At 30.8% G+C, this 22,404-nt stretch overlaps 2 protein-coding genes across 5 annotated transcripts; both read right to left on the minus strand.

Annotated features, from left to right (window-relative positions):
- Positions 1-1,811: 1,811 nt before the first annotated feature.
- On the minus strand, positions 1,812-6,339 carry LOC106758626 (probable E3 ubiquitin-protein ligase RHB1A). Its single transcript, XM_014641563.2, has 5 exons — positions 6,183-6,339; positions 5,116-5,294; positions 3,629-3,998; positions 3,381-3,490; positions 1,812-2,230 (listed from the first exon to the last, which is right to left on the minus strand). The coding sequence occupies exons 2-5, from the start codon at positions 5,176-5,178 to the stop codon at positions 2,216-2,218; spliced, it is 558 nt and encodes a 185-aa protein (XP_014497049.1). The 5' UTR covers positions 5,179-5,294; positions 6,183-6,339; the 3' UTR covers positions 1,812-2,215.
- A 4,042-nt stretch (positions 6,340-10,381) lies between these two features.
- On the minus strand, positions 10,382-18,808 carry LOC106759534. 4 transcript variants are annotated; one of them, XR_002667565.1, is made up of 15 exons: positions 18,334-18,808; positions 17,457-17,515; positions 16,723-16,840; positions 15,922-15,995; positions 15,555-15,623; positions 14,418-14,990; positions 13,253-13,785; positions 12,968-13,032; positions 12,802-12,881; positions 12,566-12,670; positions 12,266-12,405; positions 12,042-12,170; positions 11,330-11,482; positions 10,789-11,239; positions 10,382-10,548 (listed from the first exon to the last, which is right to left on the minus strand). XR_002667565.1 is itself a non-coding variant. In XM_014642745.2 (14 exons), the coding sequence occupies exons 1-14, from the start codon at positions 18,521-18,523 to the stop codon at positions 11,101-11,103; spliced, it is 2,427 nt and encodes an 808-aa protein (XP_014498231.1). In that variant the 5' UTR covers positions 18,524-18,808; the 3' UTR covers positions 10,561-11,100. The 4 variants fall into 4 exon arrangements, 2 of the variants coding, with proteins under 2 accessions (XP_014498231.1, XP_014498232.1); XR_002667564.1 differs by lacking the exon at positions 10,382-10,548 and adding an exon at positions 10,561-10,705; XM_014642745.2 differs by lacking the exon at positions 10,382-10,548 and having other exon boundaries at positions 10,561-11,239.
- Positions 18,809-22,404: the final 3,596 nt, after the last annotated feature.

Here is a 22,404-nt window from a genome sequence, read left to right on the forward strand (position 1 = left end):
TTAATGGCGAATTAATTGTCAATTAGCAAAATAGGGAAATAAATGGTCTTGATTGAAGAAAAATAAATCAAATTAAAATTATATTTTTCTCTTTAGGAAGAAATTGAATACAACAATCAATATATTAATTATTTCTTGTAATGATTGTCATAATGTTGATTCGAATTATTACCAAATAAAACAAAATTTCAAAAATATTCTAAAATGATCTTTCCTGCATTAATATTAATTGCTTATGGGCCTGCTGCACCATTTTTCCAATAAAATCACGTGGAGCACCTCTCCCAGTTAATCACCATTCTTTTCTTTTCATTTTATTCACGTGTACCCCCTTTTTTTCTTTTTTCCTTCCTTTCTTTTTTTTTCTTTTTCTCTTTTATTTTTTTTCTCTTTTTTTCTTTTTTTTTTATCTCTTTTTTCCTCTTCTTCCTTTTTTTTATTTCTCTTTTTTTTTTTCGTTTTTCATGTTCTTTTTTTTCTTTTCTTTTTCTTTTTTTTCTTCTTTTTTTTTCTTTTAAATTTTTTTGTTTTTTTATTCTTTCTTCCTTTCTTTTTTTTTATAATTACTTTTTTTTTAAATTAAACAAAATAGTAAAATAAAATTAAGAACAACAATAAAAACCAAGTCTCATTATTTAGTTACCGGAATGAAATTGGGTGTTGACACTAACAATTCATAAAAAAGTTAACTTTTTTTATAAGCTCTCTTTTTCTCTCATCGTTTATTTTTATTTATTAAATTTATTTAAATACTACCAAGTTTTTACAAATTCTATTTCTATTTAACTTTATTATAATATTTTTATTAATTTAATATTCTTTTGAAAGGTGTCAAGAAAAACATATACTTTGGTTAAATATATTTACACGATAATATATATCTTTTGTCCTTTTATATTATTAAAACATTGTTTTTTATTTAAAGAAGGATATATATCTATAAACGTAATGGTTAGGTTGACAAGGAAAGGAGTGAAACATAGTGAAAAATGGCTGTAAAGTGTCTTATTTGAAAAGTAATTAGCGAAAAAGCTATAAATACGAGACTGCATTGTACTGAAAAAGCAGAAGTAAGAGAAAAAAAAAGAAAAAGTTAACCTCGGTTTTGTCTATTTAATGAAAGAACTTATCGAGACAAATTTTATCCACTTTTAAACGTAATTGACACTTTTAAACTGAGTTTGGACGTGATTGAAATTTTTTTTAAAAAAATAAACGAATTTGACAAACTGCAATTAAATTGGAGACAAAAGAAAATAATTAAACCTGCGAAAAATTTATAAAGGTGCACATTAAAATACATCACCATGAGATTGATGAGTGATATTCACGGGATTAGTTTGGCTTTTACTTCTGCCACTTCCATAATTTCTTTTTTCAAATTTTCAAAATCATCATTTTAATTTGTGTAAGAGTAATTGTCAAAATACATGTTTTAAAAAAATTTCAGAACAAGTTTTCTGGAATTTTCGAAACAAGATTTTCATAACAATTTTTTAAACGATATTATTTAGAATAAAATTTTCAGAGTAGAATTTTCGAAACGTATGAAATATGCAGTCAACTTCTGAGAATGACATTTCTAAATAAAACTCTCCAAAACCTATATAATGACTTTTGGAACAAACTTTCCAAAACACTCTTACGTGAAAGGTGTTTTGAAAAGAGCTTTACATATATGAAATGTAGAGTTTTACATAATCTTGTAATAATTAAAAATGTAAACAACATAAATTGTTAAAAGTAATTTCTCTAAACTAAACAATAACAAAAATTATAAGACAGACACATAATAATGGAAAATAAAGAAGTGAAGAAAACTAAATAGAAAAAGGATCTTATTGTATACTTTATAATTACTGGTTGCAAATACAACAAAAATACAGAACCCCAGAATCCACTCGGATATATATATATACACATAAATAAATAGTGAGAAATTTTTACAAGGAAAGCAGTAAATCAACATAAGAAAAAGAGCTGTGAACATGAATGGTGGGATCCAGAAATAAAAGAAATTGCATTTGAAGAGACATGCTATAGGGTGTATCTTTCTGTCATGGCTGAACCTTCTATAATAATGACTTTGTCTTTGCACCATGAATTGAAAATGAATCTGTAGCTACCATCATCTAACCAAGCATCATGCAATGAACTTCATCTATCATCCATCCATTTAAAGCCATTCATTTCAAAACAACTAATCATTGTCTGATCAAAATATCATCTCCTGTAACACCAAAAGAAGAACAATATTGTCAACAACCAAAAACAGTATTCATCATCTCCATAATCAAAACATCATAATTGATTTGCTACATAAAATCTATCATACAGATATTATTTTATTGTCCACAATAATGAACAATCAGCATCTAAATAAAATTTTAGTTCACATGATGTTAGAACTTAAACATAAGAAGAAAATTTAACCTAAAAAGAGCAGTCCACTAGGTAGTACATCAAGTGGTTCATTCTACTTAATGTGAGAATCCTAACAATGGGACCCCTTTAAAAGGAGGACAACTTTTTCAGCTAGAGGAGCGTCGGCTCAAGGATGAAGTAGATAAAGCACTCACTTTAGACCTAAAAAAAAGCCTCAAAACTTTTTTTTAGTATTAATATTCTTCTATTAAATTATGTTAAGAAAAAAAAGGTCTAAATTTTTTTTAGTACTAATATACTTATATTAAATTAATTATTAAATTATGATTAAGAAAACATAGGGTTTCAAAAAAAAATTAGTACTGATATACTTGTATTAAGTTAATTATAACTTTATGTTTAAGAATAATTAAATTATTATCAATGTCTGTTAATTTTTACTCGTATTAAAAATGATATTTAATGACTTAAATTTTTTTTTCAATAAATTATAAATTTACTTAGGAAATGGAGAATGATTAGTTATCTTTAGTATAATATAATCAATTTTGATTTCTACTTTTTTTTTTTTCATTGAGACTTCTCACTTTATACAATCTTTTTATCCTCATTTTTTATTAGTATGTTTTTCTTTCTATTTGTATTGATGTTACTTTTATTCTATTTGTTGAATTTGTATTAAGATAAGAAATGCGTTTCTTTTGTCCGGTTTTATTTGTCAGTACTTTTTGATTTATGGGTTGAGTTTTTCTGTATACAGTTTGATGAGGAACTAGAATTCTTGCTGTTGCAGAACTATTAACTAGATAAAATAATGGAATGTTTGAATGAACTTATTTTGAAGAAACAATCATTTAGTTTTACCAGTTTCCAGAGATAACTAATGCAAAATAAGCAATTATCTTTCCAAACTTATGCATTTCCAAGCATACATTATGAAAACAAGTCTAAGATCAGGTTTTTCATGTAACAGAGAACTAATGCAAAAGCCATACCTGATCACATATAGGACAGGAGTCACTTCTTTCCATCCACTCAAGAATGCAGGATAGGTGAAAATGGTGTTCACATTTGGTCAAATCTCTAGGATTTTCAACATCATATTCTGCATTAGAAATTAAAAGATATAAAATTATTACTTTTGTCATCTGTGTGTGTGAGAGGATTCATTCCTCTTGATTTGTGCACCTGAAACATGGAAAATTTAACTGACATTTACTTTTAATAACACAAGCAACTGTACCTTCAAGACAAATTGGACAGACATCCTCTTCTTCCATCAACAATATTTTACTTTCATTCGGTTTTGATAGTTCTTGCTTCCTTGGAGATGTTGGACTGGAGTTGGTTTGATCTTTACAATTTGACTCTTCAACATCTTCACGAGTAATTAAAGCTTCAAAACTACTAACTGTTTCTCTGCCAGATTCAGAATATGTTGTTGATGCAGAACCTCCCAAAACCGAGTCATAAGGAAGAGGCACGGGAGGGGGCTGGAATGTATCAGGCACGGATGCTTCCAGGTTCAAACCAACCAGAAATCCAGCATTGAGTGAAGCATTTGTGCCATCATTAGAAGTTAAAGACTCATGCTCTTCAAAAGTCGGCGGGCACTGCAAACAGTTTTTATTTTGGGGTTCAAATCATAAGCTCTTAACTTATAAACCACAATCTAAAACAACAAACTAATAGCAAGATCAGATTGAAGTACACAAAATCGAAAAGAACAATGAAAACAATCCATTATTTACTACAACTAGGCCGTATTCCCATTTGACCTCCATTAGGGGATCATGCAATCATGCAAAAGAAAGAAAGAGCAAAAACCATAGGTCTTTTAGAAGAGTAAAATATATTGCATAGTATCCATAAGAATTTTGTTCAAACTACTAAGAAATATTTGCAAATTGCAAATATGACAATGAAACTCTATGATGATAATAATGATATACTCATTCTCTTCAGTATAGTATTCATAAAAGCCAAGTCCAAGCATAGAAAATATCAATTTAATTGCGAAGGTAGTTACCCATGTTTATTTGACTTCCTCACCATTTATCCACCAAAACTAAGTGGTGACAAAAAGATAAAATCTAATAGAAAATCATTTCAAAAAAGAAAAACAAAAGAGAAAAATAATTCCATTTGAACTTTAACAATATTCCATTACTTTGCATCCTATCACACATCTTCCCCAACATCTCATCCAAGTAGCAGCTATGAAAAATCACTTTGAGTGTCATGAATGTGATTTCGTGCAGATGCCTAACTTGATTCCACTGTGAAAGTAATATTCACTCGCACTCCTTTTTGCAAGAAATCTGATATTATGTGGCAAAATTGTGCTGAAGTTCAAAAAGCAATAAATCCATGTTGCTAAATTACTACATGGGAAACTGTTTGATCTTTCAATTAAGTGAACAGGGACTTTTCATCCAAAAAAAATTGCAATTTAGTTAACAAAATAAAGCAGAAATAATATCTTATTACGCAATGGTTCCCCTATAAATCCAATTTTTTAAGGCTTTTAGAGCAGGATGCTTATGAACTAGTTTGAATTTTCCTTCACATAGTTCTTCGCTCAATCATTGCTAATCCTAATGATTACAAAATTACATAGGTGACAATGTTGGACATAAAATGCTGGAGTGAGATTACCAGAAAAATTATTATCAGCTACCATATGGCCTAAGTTACAAATCAGGTAAGAAAGGATAGAAAACTACTAACATAGTAATACACTGGTGCCCCTTGGAGATTAGGTTTTCTGGCAGAACAACAGCAACCTCCCATTTTCCACTATATACTTTGTTATTTAATCAAAACACTCATTGACAGTTTCATTCTCTTCTGTTGTTTGAAATGAAGCTGGGATCAGATCAGAGGCCACCAAACTTTATGCATCTTTTCTGCTTTCACAACCCAACAAAAAACATCCAGGATTAATCCACATAAGAAACGAAATCAATTTCATAAAGCCACAACTACATCAATAGAAACTTCAAATTACTCAACCAAACACAAAGTGATAAATCAGACGTTATAGGAAGCCAAGACCTACATTTTTAGAATCGATTCTAGAATTCTTTAGATTTCCATTGATACTATTGTACATAACAAGGCCATACAACTATATATTACAGGATAAAACTCATAGAGTTCCTTAGATGATTTTTTTATTGACCTCCAATTAGAATTAGGGTTTTACCTCAATAATCTCCATGATAAAAAAAAAACATTAAAACGAAGCATAGATTATTGGGGGTGAAATTCCAATTCTGATGGAAAACAACACCAAACCAAAAGCAACAAAGGATTTCCCTTTAAGTTGTGTCCTAAATTATAATGGTTGCAATAGAGTATAGTGCAAATATCTTGACATAGAACATCAATCTCCATGTCCATCATGAATATATTTTAACCAAAACCACTAAAATCCCAGTTAGAGATTACTTGAGCTAGCATATAATATCGTAAAAGAAAAATACACTTACAAGAAGAAAAGCCATTAAAATCCAAATAGTCAATACTATAGAGAGAAGAAGAGGGGCACCCTCCAAAAAAAATCACAAGCAGACACATCATAACAGAGGAAACGCCTTGACCCACAAAACCAAAACAGCCGAAAACAAGAACCTTTTGAGAGAAGAATAAAAGGAAGGAAATGAAAACCGTCACAGGCAAATTCAAAGCATAAAACCCTATTTACAAGACAAAAAGGGTGGCTAAAACTGAAGTAGATGACCAATACACTCCATGAGAGCTGAGAAAGTGAAGAGTAGAAGCAAAAAACTTACCTTTTCGCAAAGATTAGGTGAAGAGAAGGATGAGAAACTGTTGAGGAATTGGGTTTGTTTCAGGAAGGTGAGTATGACTTTGGTTATGGTTCTGTGTATCTTTGTTTGATTTTCGTTTGTTTTTTCCTCGTCGACAGAACACAGTACACTATTTGTATGGAGACTATTATTTCTAACAAAATACTTCTCATTGAAAATTAAAAATTTGACTTCAGAAATTTCACTGTTCATTTGTGGAAAAAAAATCGTATTTTGAAATTGTCGTTTGATTAATTCGTTCATAATTTCAATTTTCTATTAATTTTCCTATGATATTTATTTTAAAACTACTAATTAAAATTTTTCAAACATCTTGCTAAAAATAAACTAGAAATATAGCTACTGTATAATTTTGTAATATTTATTACTTAAAATTAAAACAATATTTTTTTATGGTAAATTTGGAAAGAAGGTTGATTTACTAAAATATTTAATTTAAAAATTAGAGTTTATTTATTATGTAAACAAATTTATAGATATAATGACAACTCTTTATTCCATTCAAACGTGTACCAGTTACTTACAAAATTATTAATGCCAAGTTCGTATTTAAATAACTAGGTTTATATCAAAACTTTAACTTAATTGTTCCATTAATTAAGCACATAAATAAACTCGTTAGTTAAATTCAAATGATTTATGAATAGTTTAATTCATTTATATGCAATGCTATATTCACTTTTATAGTTTACATTCTTTTTAGCTTGCATTAATTCATTACGATAAAATTTATTTTATTAGTTTGTGAGAATATTCTGGGAAAAATAAACCATACATATTGAAATTGAAAATCATTTTCTTATTAGGCAATGTTTTAGTATGTATATTTAGTTTAATACAATGTGTTAAATTATGATAAGAGGATCCTAAAAAATCATTAATAAATATTTAATAGGGTATGATGGCCCATTAGGCTTCTGTGATGATTATTTTTTTTCCTATTTACCAAGTACTTTAATTATAGTAATCATCTTTAATTATTTTTAATTTTGTTTATTATGATTTCAATCCCATCAAGACTTTTATATAAAAAAAAGTCAACTCAAATTTCTAGTTTAGCCTTTGGGTTAGGGCTGCTGAACAAGATAAAGACTATAATAAGTGAAGGTTGAATTCAAACAAATATAATAACTTTAATTTCATGATTTTATTATGATAAAAAAGACTAACATTGTGTATTATATAAGCATTTATTTTCATGAATTTGTTATGCAGAAAAATTAAATATTTGAAATTGAAAAATGATAACCATATTTCCACGTATTCATATTACTCAATCGAATAAATTACCTTGTAATAATAAATAATATATTATCAATGGTCAACATAGGAGAAATTGTTTTTTCTTAACCATGTCATACCATTTTTATTAACAATTTTTCAATGATTTTTTTTTCTATTCAAGTGATTTATGAATTATATCTTAATTATTTATTTAATATTTTTAGTTTGAATAATTGATATAACAATGTTGTACATTTCAAAAGACTAGAAAAATAATTTATTAAAAATATTTTATACAATGACATAACCTAGGTAATAATCGGTTAATAAGTTGATCAACTTCTCTTGTATTAGGTTAGGGTTGTTTCATTTCTAACTAAAAAGATAAGAGACTATGTCGGTAATGATTTTTCTTGATTAGTCACGATATTAAAAAACAAAAACAAATTAAGGTGACGAAATCCTCATTAAGTAGCTTAATTAATAATAAGATAATTGCAATTTATTATTCAATTACAGTTTTGTCTTGAGCTTAATTCTTTCTGGATTATAAATTATTTGAAATAATTCATGGGCTACCACTTTAAGTTGTGTTGCATGAAATGCAGAACTTGGGTCCACATAACATTATCAAAATCTGGTGATGTGAAATAAAATATAATAATTCGGACATAATAATTGTAATTTTACCATAAAAAGACATAATAATTATAGGGATAATAAAAAGAATTAGAAGATTCATTATATGCCTTTGTTTTCATGTTTTAAAGTTCTCAAATTTATACCTTTATTTTTTATCCCTTAAATGCCCAAAATTTAACTTTTATAAATAAAAATATGTTAAATATTATAAAATTAGAATTTGTTTAAGCATAAATAAATTTTAATTTTATAATAAATTTAAAAACTAAAAACGTATTTAATTTCTAAAAATAAAACTTTTAAAGAAATTTAAAAGATGTTGCATCATCGTAAAAAAAGAACACTTGTTCAGTAGGTTTAGCCGTTTGTTTACTGATTTTATTATTTTTTTTTAATAGGGACAAATTTATTATGTTGTTGGTAGAATCGAAAGAGTTTTATATAATTAATAACACATTTGGATAACAACAAATTGGATTAACATATATTTTAAGATTAGGAGGGTTTTAAAGAAATGAGAAAACAACTTGGTAATGATGGGCACAAGATTCCTTTTGGACTTTGTTTCATATTTAAGAAATAAGAAATGGAAAAAGTCTTTTAACAACTCTTTTTTAACAATTTTTTGACAACGCGTGACAGTTTGTGATTGATCCGTTTTAAATATTTTTTTAAAATAAATTCAAACATATCAATAAAATGATGACACGTGTCTTATTAAAAAAGAATTGTTAAAATATCATTATCCATAAAGAAATTAGGAAAAGACAAAACAACACAAGCTTATATTTATTTTTCTCAAAAACTCGTTTCTCTTTTTTTATTTAGTTATCAAACTATCTTACATCTTTATTTTTTACTTTAATTTTTTTTTTCTTATAAACATTTTTGTGTTATTTCTTAATTTTACGTTCTTATTATTAACAAAATCACCGACCCATTTCAGTTGATAGGGATGTCTTTTATGCACAATGTAGTTTGAGTTAACTTTTTTTTAATGAAATATTAACTTTTTAATAACTATATTGTTTTAAAAGAAATGATAATATCACATGTTTTAAGGATAATTTTAATTAAGCTTATTGTGATTTGAGTGTGAAATGAATTGGTATGATATTGCTACCATGATAATCATAATAGAGATGACATTAGTAATAAAAATAATTTAATTTTAACTTTGGTTGTTGAAGTCTTTGCCATTGCAACATCAATTCCAAATATTGCTCTTTTCAGATGCTTTCTTTATTTGATAAAATCCTTAATTTTAATCATTGGTTTTGCTAAAAAAACATATATTCATGTCATTTTAGACTAAGATTAAACTAAATGATGGTCAGAAAAGTGTTATACTAGAATAAATTTTGTATAAGATCATGAATTAAAATATTAACAACTAAGACTTGAAATTTTAAGGACTAGAATACATGTTTACTATTTAATAAATATATTGATATCTTAATTTCAAAAACAAAATACAAATGCTTAAAACATGAAATTGATGAGGGGAGCGAGCGCATTCGTGTGCCTATTACCACATGCTCTAAAATCGCATTAAGGAAAGAAAATAAGTGTTTTTTTAATTCCCAAAATAATGTTGAAATTTACAATTAAACATTTATATTGTATATTGTACTGAATGAACCGGAGGCACGGGTGGCAAAAAACTTATCTTATAAAAGACACGACAGGCTGCTCGTAATTCTTGACTTAGGATAGGATTAAGATAAAACGTGATTAGGATCATTGGACTAGTATTGAGGCGTGATTAAGATTCCACTAATCACAAATCCATAATAAAAACTATAAATATAGGTCAAAGATATGAGGTAGATAATTCATCTTTACTGTACATTTATTACTGTTCTAGATTTACCGAATCACCCGACCGGATGGTATTAATTCGAAAGAGAGATCTAAAAAAAGACCGGCAATATTTTTAAAGTTGAATAATTTATGCTCATTCAAAAAAACAAGAATAAAACCAGTTTGTTCTATCTTTAAATTCAATTCTTCTTATTGTGCGTAAGATTAATCTGGCACATTTAATTATGTTTTACCGATTAAACATAAGTTGATCCTATCAAAATCAATCTTACTCATCTTTAAAACAAAGAGAAACCTATACATTAGATAAACTTAATCTTAAAAACTTTTAATTTGCTTTGAATTCCACATTACACCCTTTAAAAGTAATAGTTCTAATGTTGTTATCCAAATAAGAAATCTCATTTTCTTTCTTATTTTTTTGGTTTTATGTCAATCTTATATTACATAGGTGTCTTGAAACTAATCAAAATTCTGTGCTGAGTTTTTTGATATTGTATATCGGTTAGCTTTAAAAAATATATTAAAACTTTTTTCATACATTAGTGTATTTTGAAGGCTCCGCAATACACAAAATCCAACAACAGAGAATCTAAATTCGTCTTGCAAGATTCTCCACATTTTAATTTTCCTAAAACTGAAAACAGGAGCAAGTTACAAGAAATAGCTGCAGTAAATTAGAGTCATCATGTTGACTTGTTTTTTTCAATGAGAAAGATCTCCAAATATGATACAGTTCAAAGGCAAGTTATCTTCTAAATCATAACTTGTAACATAAACAAAGCTCCTTTATCCTATCACAAAAATGTAGGCATAGTTTGATTCTTTATCCTAGACACAATCATGCCAAAATTGATAAAGAATTGTAGAAACAAACCTTAAGAATTTACAAGACACTGCTTTGTTTGATCATTGTTTGTTGCATCAAAATCTACTATTGGCAGCCTCACATTCTTGTGCTACCTTCAAATGAACTCATCACAAACACTAAACATGTTAACAAAAATGATTTATGGACACTTAAGCTCAATATACACCCAAAGAAAGATATAAGAAGCAAGAGAGAGATACATGAAAGGTATCAACTGGGTGTATACAGTATGCAAGTGTCCATATACCATTGCTAAAATATTCAAATCTGATCAAACTCTCTCCCCTTTCTACACTAACCTATTCCTCTGACATTATTCTAACCACTTCTTGGAAGTGAATCCTGATGAGTCAGTTCATAGTCTCCATCCGTAGGATGTGTTGCCTCACTGTCCTCAATGTTTGCTTTTGAACAAAGGAAGAAGAAAGAAGATGTGTATATTGTAATATGCCAAATGCTGTAAACATTTCAAAAGACAGTAACATGAGGAAGGGAAGAAAGAGAGAAAGAGAGAGGATAGATGTAATGTGATTTGACTATGTAATACCTGTGCCAAAACCAGTAGGATTCACTGGTTTCAAGTGTCCAGCTTATTGCTGCCATGGCCAATGCAGTAAAACCAGCCAAGGCAAATGCCAAGTGGTACCGTCTCAAAAGTGTCTTGACAAGATTATAGAGCCATCGCTTTATAGTTTGGAAACTGCAGTTGAAGTTCATTACTATCACTTGTTCAGTTATAAATGTAATATTTGAGAGAATGGATAATTGTGTTATATTTACATTGCTATCAAATAATAAAGAATGTTTATATACGTGAATTACATAATCAACCTTTAGTGACTACAATGAGCTATCTAAGGAAACTATAGCAAAGCACCAAGGAAAATAATGAAATCTGATTATTATCTGCTAACACATATCAATGTCTAAACAGTAGTTTTCTCCATTAATTACCTTGTTTGGCATCATTTCCACAAATGAATCATCCTAGATTCATATAACTTGACACTCTCAGACTTTACTAAATCACACAGTCTTTCTAAAGATTTTCTGGATACTTACTAGTGTGATTTATGGAACACACTCTAAACAGTAGCGTATAGCCAGATTATGCTATAATTAGCACAACAAGGCTGAGGGTTCACAACAATAGGCACTAGATGCATGAAAAATGAAAAAATGAATATTGTTGCTAATATATCAATATAACATTGTATATCTTATTGAAACAAATTGATATCTTGGTATAGAGAACATACCAGTGAGAGAAGTTAAATGAGATTCCAATTGGAAAGGAAAGGGACCGATACTTTGTTGAGATTTCTATCAACCATCCAACAAACAAACCAAGAGCACCGATCACAATCACAAGAATAACATTGGAAGACCTGCACAATTCAGCATAGAAGAATATGAAAAGGGCCTTGACACCTTTAATGATTGAGAGGGTGGATCTAAATCGTCAGTCTACTAGTTCATGTACCTGGTTGCTTTTGTTGCAGCCATTAGAGCAGTAAGGATAGCAACAGCTGTGTGGATTGCCCTCTTAAATACTTCATCAATGGTAGTTAGATAAAGAAAAGTGCTAATCACAGCCATGAATGAGAGCCAAAAGTCCATGAACTGAAACGTTGATATGTAAAGCCTTTGTAAACTCCCACAAACATAAATATAGCCATTTTTGCATGACATTGTATTTAAGGTCATTGGTCATAATACAAAATCTAATTTTCTTCTTGTTTTAGCTTTATATATTTTCAGAAAGAGTGGATGAAGCTCTAACCTGTAAGACATTATAGCTCAACGCACACCAAGTGCCCACATCACACGCATGATATAGTCCACTTGAAATCCCACTGGATGTGTATAAAACCCATTCTGCTAATGCCTGCATTAAAGAAATTATTTACAGGTTTGATAAAATAATAAGGGAAGCTGTGGGATCTATGTAAAACCAAAAAATTTATATAGTGAAATAAAGAGTTATCAGTAGTAGCAATAGTAAAGTGAAAGAACCACCTTCTTCCGAAGGGCCCAATAGGCAGGAAGTATGGCAGCAGCATTTGATACAATGAGAAAAATTGATTGTCGAACATGCCCTACAAAATTTTTCAAAAACTGGAATAAGGAATCTGTTCATCATATTAATGAGCCAGTTTTATGAATATAAAAAATGAGTAATCACCTTGATGTGTTACAATCTCAATGCTGCAGTCAAAGCCTCCATGGTTTCGATCACAGGAGCAGAAGCTAGTGCAAACAAGTAAACGTTCAAACTGGTAAATTCCTTAATGGTTTGGGGATCAGATGCAAACATGAAATATGGAAACTCCACCGTATGGCATTGAATTTTTTTCCATGTGTCTAAGTCACTACCATGTACTTTCAAGGTCCTTGTTCAGCAACTTAGGAAAACAAATGGAATGTAAACACAACTGATAAATTAACAAGCTAAGGGCTTAAGATAAACCTGTAAGACGTTAGTCCACTAGCATCAAACGAAAATTTACAGTCTCCATGAGAGGAACATCGTTTTGGGCATCGCTCAAGTGAAATGGACATGATATTTAGTCCTTTTATGGAATCACCGTTGCTATTAAGATGTCTTAGACCAAAGCCCCAAGTTCCTTCTCTAGCATACATAATATAAAAGTTAACTTTGGTATCACTTGAGTCATACAGCGTGAAAAACATAGATGGGTCACTTCTCCTGGTCTTGTTAGCATAATAATAGTCCCAGATATCTAGAGATGGTAAACCACCAAATCTAGCATACACTTCATAACCAATCTTTGTATCTGAGGATAGCTGTATATGAATATTTCCTCCAGCAGCACCACGAGGAATGTCCAAAAGAAAGTAAGTCCAAATGTTATCAGATTCTCCAATGTATGATGAGTTCTTTAAAAGTGGCTCAAGAGGGAAATTGGCAGAATCATAAGATGCTCCACCAACCGGTAAATAATACGATTCAAAAGGGGTTGAACCTCTCCTTACAAATGTCTGCAGACAACCATTCTTTTCTTGTCAATATTTATTCCAGTGCATAACAATATTTTCAAACATAACAACATAGAACACATCTTTTCGTAATAGTAGTAAACCAACCAACAAAAGAAACCATTTCAGTATCCTGTTGGGTGGAACTTCCTTAAAGAAAAGGACCAACAAACCAAAATATTTATAGGTTAAAAACCCCTTTCTTATGCACAGGCATAGAATAGTTTAACTCTTGAAAGTCTAAAGTAGAAGTTTATCTAAGTAAAGAAGCCAATAAGTGAACTCCAAATTGACAAGCACAACATGTATACTGATATTTTCAATGTGATAGTGAGAAGACATTCCAATTTCTGCATGATACATTCCTCTCTATTAGTGTAAACATCAGATGTTACAAGAGTGCGTGATTTGCTAACAGAAAGTTAACATATATACTTTAATGTTCTTTGAGATTTCTGGATTACATGATATGGCTATATTTGATCATATCCTGATTCTACCTATTAAATTTCTAGGCCTAAAATGCAGTTTGCAGTTCCAAGGAATATCCCACGAACACAATTTAGAGCCCATTTGATCTTGTTATAAAGGAAGAACTAAAGGTGACAGCATCACACAAAGAATTCGATTACTACCTGAAGCAAGTAGCTATCCATTATACAATTTGGTCCAGCTTTTCCAAGTGGACATTGAAGCACTTGTGATTCCACCGAATAGCAAACTCTTACATTGCTAACCTGAGTTTTTGTAAGATTGACTGGCATTATACTAATATACCAACGGCCAATCAACGGTGAATGAATAACCAGGGGACTTTTGGCTATATCAATGGAATAATCATTTGAAGTCACTGAAGGCATAGCACCATGGCGGACAAAACACATTAAACTAACATCATTTGATGAAGTAACATTGAATCTGATATTTGTTGCCGTAATGATAATTTCTTCTGCCACATTCATTATGTCCAGGGAGAAGAAGTTTGGCACACCATCATGAACACAAAATGCTTTAGAATTACTTTTGCAGGTCACTAAATTTTCCAACATTGACTTGTTCACTTTAGTTTCCAAAGCATTAGAGACATCAGATGCTTCACACGAAATTGGATAAACTGTACTGTTACAGAAATCCCCCCTCATCATTGAATTTGTGCATGCTTCCACACTTATATTGGCAATAAAGGAATATGATGGACCACGGATAATCTGCAGATAGAGGAGTAATTGTTTATCCATCCACATGTGGTTAATGCATCAAGACCTTTGCTAAGGGATATAGTAGCGTCATCTAGAAATAAACTAAGGAATTCGAACTTAAGTGTGGAACAAATACAGAAATCGGTATAATCAACATTAGAGCAAGTATCCAATCTAACATTGAACACGCAATGTGTAATACACCATTTCTGGACAAAGCAATATATTCTCTAGGCCTTAAAACCCAATTTCTAAGTTTTTGAAATTAGAATCTTTCCACTTGCTTTGGAAAAAAGTGGGTTCGTTTAGAGGAAGTATATGTTACACTTGACAGACTGAACGTTGTTTAAAGTGGAAGACAAATAGATTTTATTCAAATGACCATTGGCTGAAAATTCTATTACTATACAAGTATTGTGAAAAGGTAGTAAATTTGCCAACACTATATCAATCTTTGTAGTCTACAAATGTATTTAACAGACTGCATGCCAAGGATAACAAACTTTTCCAATAGTAATGAAACATAATTTAAAATTTCTTTGAATAAAAGTCACATATCACAATAAACCGTACCATCTTTGATTGTGTCCTTGTAGGTCCAATCCCATTGAAAAGACCAATATACCAAACACCTGGAGATATCTGAACAAGAATTTGTTATGCTTACTCTGTACAATATTATAAAACAACAAAACAAAATTCAATAGTGATATAAAATTAATCATGTGCCATCACCTAATATCCATGGTGCAAGGCAGAGTGGACAAGAACATAGAGGGGATGTGTCCAACATATAAAGCCAATATATGTTAGCAAACAGCTTAAACTTTAAAGACAGATGTTCCTTGACAATAGGAATTTCAATTTTAAGGAAGATATATTTATGTTAATAAAGCAAAGGGAGAAATTGAGCAATCCAAAAGGACCTATACAACAATACCTGATTGTTTGTCAGTTTCATAGTGATATTTTTCTGCATGGGAAAGCACTGCTCCACATCTAGACCATTTATTCCTAAAGAAAATGGGGAACAAAAAGTAATTATTAGGCCAATGGCACTAGAAAGTTCTAAAATGATATTGCCTCTTTTTTGTTGTTAAGAAAGGAGATTGACAATGAGAGAGAAACAGCAAGTGAAAGGGGAGAACTGAAATCTTTTGTCTCCCTTTTTCTGTTCCTCCAAATGGATAATGACAATTCAGAAAGAACAATCCTCTTTTAAAACGCAAAACACTCTCTCCTGGTTGTTGGTTTTTTAATGAGTCATCAACATTCAAATGGAAGTAAGGGGTAGAAAAGGAAAGGGAATAAAAGACTTGAATCTCTAATTAGTAATGTCAATGTGATTTAAAACAAAGCACAAGTGGTAACAAAGAAACATTACTCATTCATGAGTTCAGCACCATCCATTACCAAAGAAATCATCATAGTAGATAATGTAAATTAATGGAAGAGGTGAAAAAAGTAAACAAGCACTGTTAGTCAAGACATGTGCCTGCTTCTTTAGAAATTATGACACTAGTTTAATGAATGGCGGGAACTTGGTAAAGCTCCAATATTTTAATCATTTAAATGTATGTATAAGGTATACTAGATTCAATTGCTAAGCCCTTCACAAAGCGAGCTCATAAATATTTCTAGAAAAGAAATTTAAGACAATTTATGTTCTTGAACTTCAATTAGGAAAAAAAAAAGAAAATATAATTAACTTTAGTCAAAAGTAGTCAGGTGGATCCCCTACCAGAAGTGGCTGAATCTTTCAGAGATGTGTTTAAGGCATCTGGTAGTGGAGGACTTCCATCTCTAAAGCATATTATTGGCAATGTGCGTATTGGAACCCTTTCAATTCTTGAGATATCCTGAAAACAATGCGCATATGAAGTATAAACAAATGAGGGAAGTCAATAAACCAAAGACAATTAAAAGAAAAGACAAATGTAATACTCAAGCTCCTATCATAGCACCACCCTTGAGAGTTGATGTCGTGGACTACATTCTACGACACTTCACCTAGCCTTTTTGGTCAACTTCTTCATAAGCAGCCCTATTAGTTAGAGACATTGAGAACTAGCTTTAGCACCAACTGTACTCACTCAGCAGTTGGGGAACCCTCCCTTAAAGGTTAGACATTGTAGTTGTGGCATCCAAGGTCTCATTAAACTCGGTAGAACCCCAAACTTACAACATGGGACTTGAGTCTTATGGCTTGGAATTGAATCTAACATCCGACCACAATCTGTAGCCCCCAATGCTTATGCCTCACATGTGTTGGGTGTGCACTAGCCCTTTGAGTAGTCCTAGATAAACACTACAATGTTGGCGTCACCACTCTTTTGCAGCTGAAAATGGTGGAAGACTCTGATACTCATTGATAAGAGGCTTAGGTGATCCACATCACAAAAGCTAGCTATCCAAAGCCTCTGTCACTATTATTCTAAAATGATCCTATGTACAAAGAGGGACGAATATACTTACAATGTCTACATCTGACTTCAATGCTATAGACAGTGCAGAAAACCATGGTGGCAAGTCAACTGCAGCAATGGGAAACATTAACAGACAAGTAAGATCATCCACAAGTCATCGATTCCTTATATATCAGAAATGAGTTGTTTTTAATATTTAATAGTTTTGTAAAAAAATAACGAATTCAAAAACCATATAACTAATTGAATTACCAAAACATAAGTAAAGGAAAAATTAGCTTCATCAGTAATCCTATCTCACCTCTGTTTTCATAAGTGAATGACACGAGGCTGATTTTTATCTATTTCTTGCTCATATAAGTATTCTAATGGTAGTAGTTAAATATTACAAATTCAATGAATCACAAATTAGAGAACAAATGACAAACAGCCCAATAAGCAAGATTGTGTAATATGTTTCAAGTTAATTTATGGTTCTTGCAGTGATCAAATATTGCCATATACAAATACATTTTCTGATAGAAAAGCAGAATATAGCCATAGTCTGAAATTTCTACCAGAATGACTAATAAAAAGGCATAAGACTCGTAATTGAATAAAATAAAGTCCTTTATAACATATACATCATTTACATTATTGCCAGGCCCCTAAATTTCCTTAGGCTTAATTCTTAATTCACACATTAGCCCTCTTCTATACAAAAAATCATGCCAACAGTATAATTCTTAGAAATTAAGCACCCGAAGTAAGATCAAAGGAAAGCATGGAGAGAGAGATTGTTCTCCAATAAATTCACCTTTACATTGAAATCCAATTGCAACCCATTAAAATTTACACAAGATAGTGCTTCATGAACAACCAGACACAATAAGAAAGCAAATAATTATGACTGTGAAGAAAGGGTCACTGCCAATGGGCTCACACACCTCTGATGTAGCGCAAATCAAAGGGTCTGAGCCTAGTCTCAGGGTAACTGAAGCTTGAAACAGTAAAGGTTTCACCTTGACCGGTGCCCACTTCATCATTTGCAGAGAAAAGACCAAAGGAACAGGAAAAGAGCAGCAGAACAGCGAGAACCAGATTGGGATGATACCATAGAATCAAATTGAAACCCATCTCTGTATCACTGTTGGTGTGATTTTGAGGCTATTCTGAGATCATGGAGACGCCAGAAAGTGAGTGACGCAAAAGGGTGTTAGTTGATTAATTAAATAATAATGAGAAATCTTTGTCAGTGGGAATGTGGTAAAGAGAACTAGAGTGTGTGAATTATTAGTCAGGGGCTATGTTGAACTAAAATTAATCACATAATTGACACAAAATCTATGATACGATGATGCTCTTTGCTTAGTTAAGTCTTGTTGGGTTGACTTGAGGTGAAACTGTTAGACCTCGATTACTCTACCACCTGCCATGTTTAGAATGTTCAGAACAGATAAAAAAAATAACAGAAAAAGAAGACATGGGGAATATAATTAAGAATATAATCAACAATAACTTTTTATTTTTTGTTTTTCAAAAAAAATTGATTAATAAATAATTAATTCTACATTATGCTTGCAATGTATAGTTCTTTACATCATTGTTATTTTAAATATACTTCTGAATTATTTTTAATGTAAAAGGTATAGAAATATTTAAAATAATAGATATAATTGTGAATCTATGAAAATAAATAAATATTTGAAATATGGTAATGACAAAATATAGTATTATATATAGCAATGATTATATATTGTATGAATTATCTTAATTCTTATTTCATCGAAAGTAACCAAAATTCGAAACCAAGACGCGTTATTTTAAATAATCGCGTAGAGAATGCTTCTTTACAATATAATTTCAATTTTCAATTTCAGCTATTTCTATTTAAGTGTTGTGAACAGATTGAATCAACAAAAATTGAAAACAAAGCCACTTAAAAAAATTTAAGATGGAATAAATGAAAAATCAAGTAAACTGAAATTAAAAAACTAATTTTTTTTATTAGATTGAATCAAAAAATTTATTTGAATTTAGAATTTAATATAAACAATATATATATATATATATATATATATTATTATTAACATTGACAAAAATAATGACAACTTATATTTCTTAATTAAATAAATTAAGAATTATTTTTAATTATGTTAGTTTGAACATTGAATAAACTGTATTTGAAATTATTGCTTTAACACTATTACAATACATTACGTTTATGACATCACATGTTATATCTATTTTTATTTAAAAAAATTAAAATAAAAATATAAAGCCGGTTTCTTTTTCATACTTATACAAATGTTTATCATGATGTCCTGTGTGAAATATATAGAAAATTTTCTGGATGATTTTAAGAACATTTGATTTGAATCCTTTTTATTTTATTATGGCCAAAAATTTAATGAGTCGAAAGTTTTATATTAGATAAAGGTTAATAAATTAAGTGGAATATAAAAAGAAAAAATTATAAACACCGTAGTTGAAAATAGTGTCTAGATTTCTTATAATTGTTTTCAGATTTCTATTATGTAATATTTTTCTGAGTGTTCATTTTCTAAAATCTATATATTGGTATGAACATATATCTATTATAAGAAGACAGATAATAGAGTATTAGAGTATATTGGTGTATTAAAATAATGAGACGAATATTTTCTTTAAAAATAACTTTATAATATAAATAGAATTTTCTAAAGTTCGGTTCGTTATCTAAAACACTTTTATCTCTCTAGAACATTATTCACCTATTGACGATCAGGATGTGCTTAGATGTTTACGACGTAAAAGGCTATACAATTGACCGATCAATTTCTTGATTCTAGTTGGTAAGTTGTTTTCCCCTTTTCACCGTATGTTCTTGAGTCATGATCATGCAAATTCTTTTGTTGCATGTGTCTTGTGGTTTTCACCTTCAATTTCTGGCTCAATTCAAGTTGTAAGAGTTGTCTCCTATCACCAATGGATGGTTGTAGGTTTCTGTTGAGTTTCCTTGCAATGCAAGGTACTGTGGAAGTGATTCTGTGAGTTGGGTAGTTTATCTCTGAGGTAAGGGGAGCTAGATTTATCTCTTCAAGTTAGTTGTATGACATGTGTGTATGCTGAATTTTGTGTTATTATGTTGTTTGGGTCACATTTTAGGATTTGAGTAGATTGAATTGTGTGTACTGGAATGTTTAACTGTGAAACTGTGAAATGGTGCTTGTGAAATGATTTGGATGTGGTGTGCAACTACAATTGAACATGTTAGATGAGTGTAATCTATTATCATAGTAATTAGATTGGAAGTTAAGTGAATTGGTAGTGTTTGGGTCATTCTAGAGGAAGTGAGGTAGTGAAAATGAGAATTAGAGGTCACAGACTCAATTAGGCTGTTGGGACAGTTTGGGTAAGTATATTGTGACTTGTTAGAGTCATCAAAATGGTCAAAAACATATTCAAAGTGGTAAATCTGAATTTGGGTCCTTAAGTTGATGAATTTGATGTTTTATAGTGGAAATTGGTTAACAAATATTTTAGATTGATGATAGGAAGGTTTAAAATCACTTAGACAAGTCTAATTAGGTATATAGCACAATATAGGAGTGTTAGAAGTTAGGAAAAATAGTTAGAATTGGTAAATGGGGTATGAGTTGCATAATTATGCAAAATTCCTTTTTGCATATTATGCACACCCGTTGGGCGAATGGTTTCGCACAGCGAGTCCTCATAGCTAGATGTTCTCTGTATGATCATTCACACAATGAGTTTGTGCACTGTGCGAGTGATTGGAGAGGGTTCCTCTTTGTCTGCTGATTCGCATAACGAATTTGGGCGTTGTGCGACTAGTGGTGGCTTGGGATCACTGCCAGTTTAATTTGAATAGCGAATTGGTGCGCACAACGAGTGTTTGGGGGGTTTGGTCTCTCGCGTAGTGACTTGGGGGCATTAAGCGAGGAGTTAAGGTTTGGTACCTCTGCGAGTTAATTCGCAGAATGAGATGTGTCGCTATGCGAGAAACTCTTAGTTTCACTCTGCGAATGGGGTGCATTGAGCGACAAGTCTGGGTTAGTTGACTCTTTTATTCTTTTTCCTGACTTGAATTATGGGAAGTGTGGATTAGCATGAGAAGTATTATTGAGTATATATTCTATATATGTATATGATTGAATATATGGCCAAGTGTAAGTATGTAATTATAAGGTGATGGGTATATGTTTCAAAGTAGAATCTCTTTGTGAGATTCCAGGTTGTTTAGAATGAATGCAGGAGCTCAGTCTTGGGGGTTATCCTGAAACTCCAATGGTCTTTCATTCTCAAGTAGAGAGGATTGAACCGTGTCGTGAGGTGTAGCAGGAGGTCTTAGTCTTGGGGGCTTCCAATATGCCTCAAGGCTCAAAACAGATTAACCTCGTGTGTGTGGTAGGGTGAAACCCATTGGCAATGACTTTACAAAGCAGTAGAGGCCACCATGAGTGCACAACCCGCCATAGCTCGACAATCATTCTAAGTCCGAACGAGTCAAGTCTAGAACATAATATGCTAGGATGTGTGACTTAGTTTACTTTGCTGAATTTGATATGTGTTATTAAATTACATTATTTCTTGTATATCTAGCTCACCCTTCTACTTGTGTTTGTATTTTTGTTTGTGTTGTGTTTTCTTTTACAATGATCATCCATTGGATGTGAGCAGAGGTAATGAGTGCCTCTAGAGCAGGCTTTGGAGGGCGATGATGCAGCCGTTTAGTTTATCTTAGAGGTTGTGTATCTTGGGTGTATAGTTTTGCTTACTCCATTGTATATAAAGTTTTAAATTTTGTAGCCATTTTGGATGACTGTAAGGTTAACTCTTTATCTGCAAGTTTATAACCGTTCTATCATATTATAAGGATGACTACTCTTTTATATAGTTTATATTATATATTTTAGGATGTTACACCTATTATATGAATGTGTACAATCATATATATTATTATGCAATAATAATATCTATTATTTATTCTTTTAACCTATCCCATCAACTAAAAATAA

Source organism: Vigna radiata, chromosome 4 (genome assembly GCF_000741045.1).
Source record: "Vigna radiata var. radiata cultivar VC1973A chromosome 4, Vradiata_ver6, whole genome shotgun sequence".
Classification (NCBI taxonomy): Eukaryota; Viridiplantae; Streptophyta; class Magnoliopsida; order Fabales; family Fabaceae; genus Vigna; species Vigna radiata.

Excerpts from the sequence above, each read along its gene's own strand:
- LOC106758626 (XM_014641563.2), bottom strand. The coding sequence starts at position 5,178 with ATGGGAGGTTGCTGTTGTTCTGCCAGAAAACCTAATCTCCAAGGGGCA. Across the intron at positions 3,999-5,115 it reads GGGCACCAGTGTATTACTAT|TGCCCGCCGACTTTTGAAGA; the intron begins GTTAGTAGTTTT and ends AACTGTTTGCAG. Across the intron at positions 3,491-3,628 it reads CTGTCCAATTTGTCTTGAAG|AATATGATGTTGAAAATCCT; the intron begins GTACAGTTGCTT and ends TTTCTAATGCAG.
- LOC106759534 (XM_014642745.2), bottom strand. The coding sequence starts at position 18,523 with ATGGGTTTCAATTTGATTCTATGGTATCATCCCAATCTGGTTCTCGCT. Across the intron at positions 12,406-12,565 it reads TGAGCTATAATGTCTTACAG|TTCATGGACTTTTGGCTCTC; the intron begins GTTAGAGCTTCA and ends TCAACGTTTCAG. Across the intron at positions 12,171-12,265 it reads GCTGCAACAAAAGCAACCAG|GTCTTCCAATGTTATTCTTG; the intron begins GTACATGAACTA and ends TGAATTGTGCAG.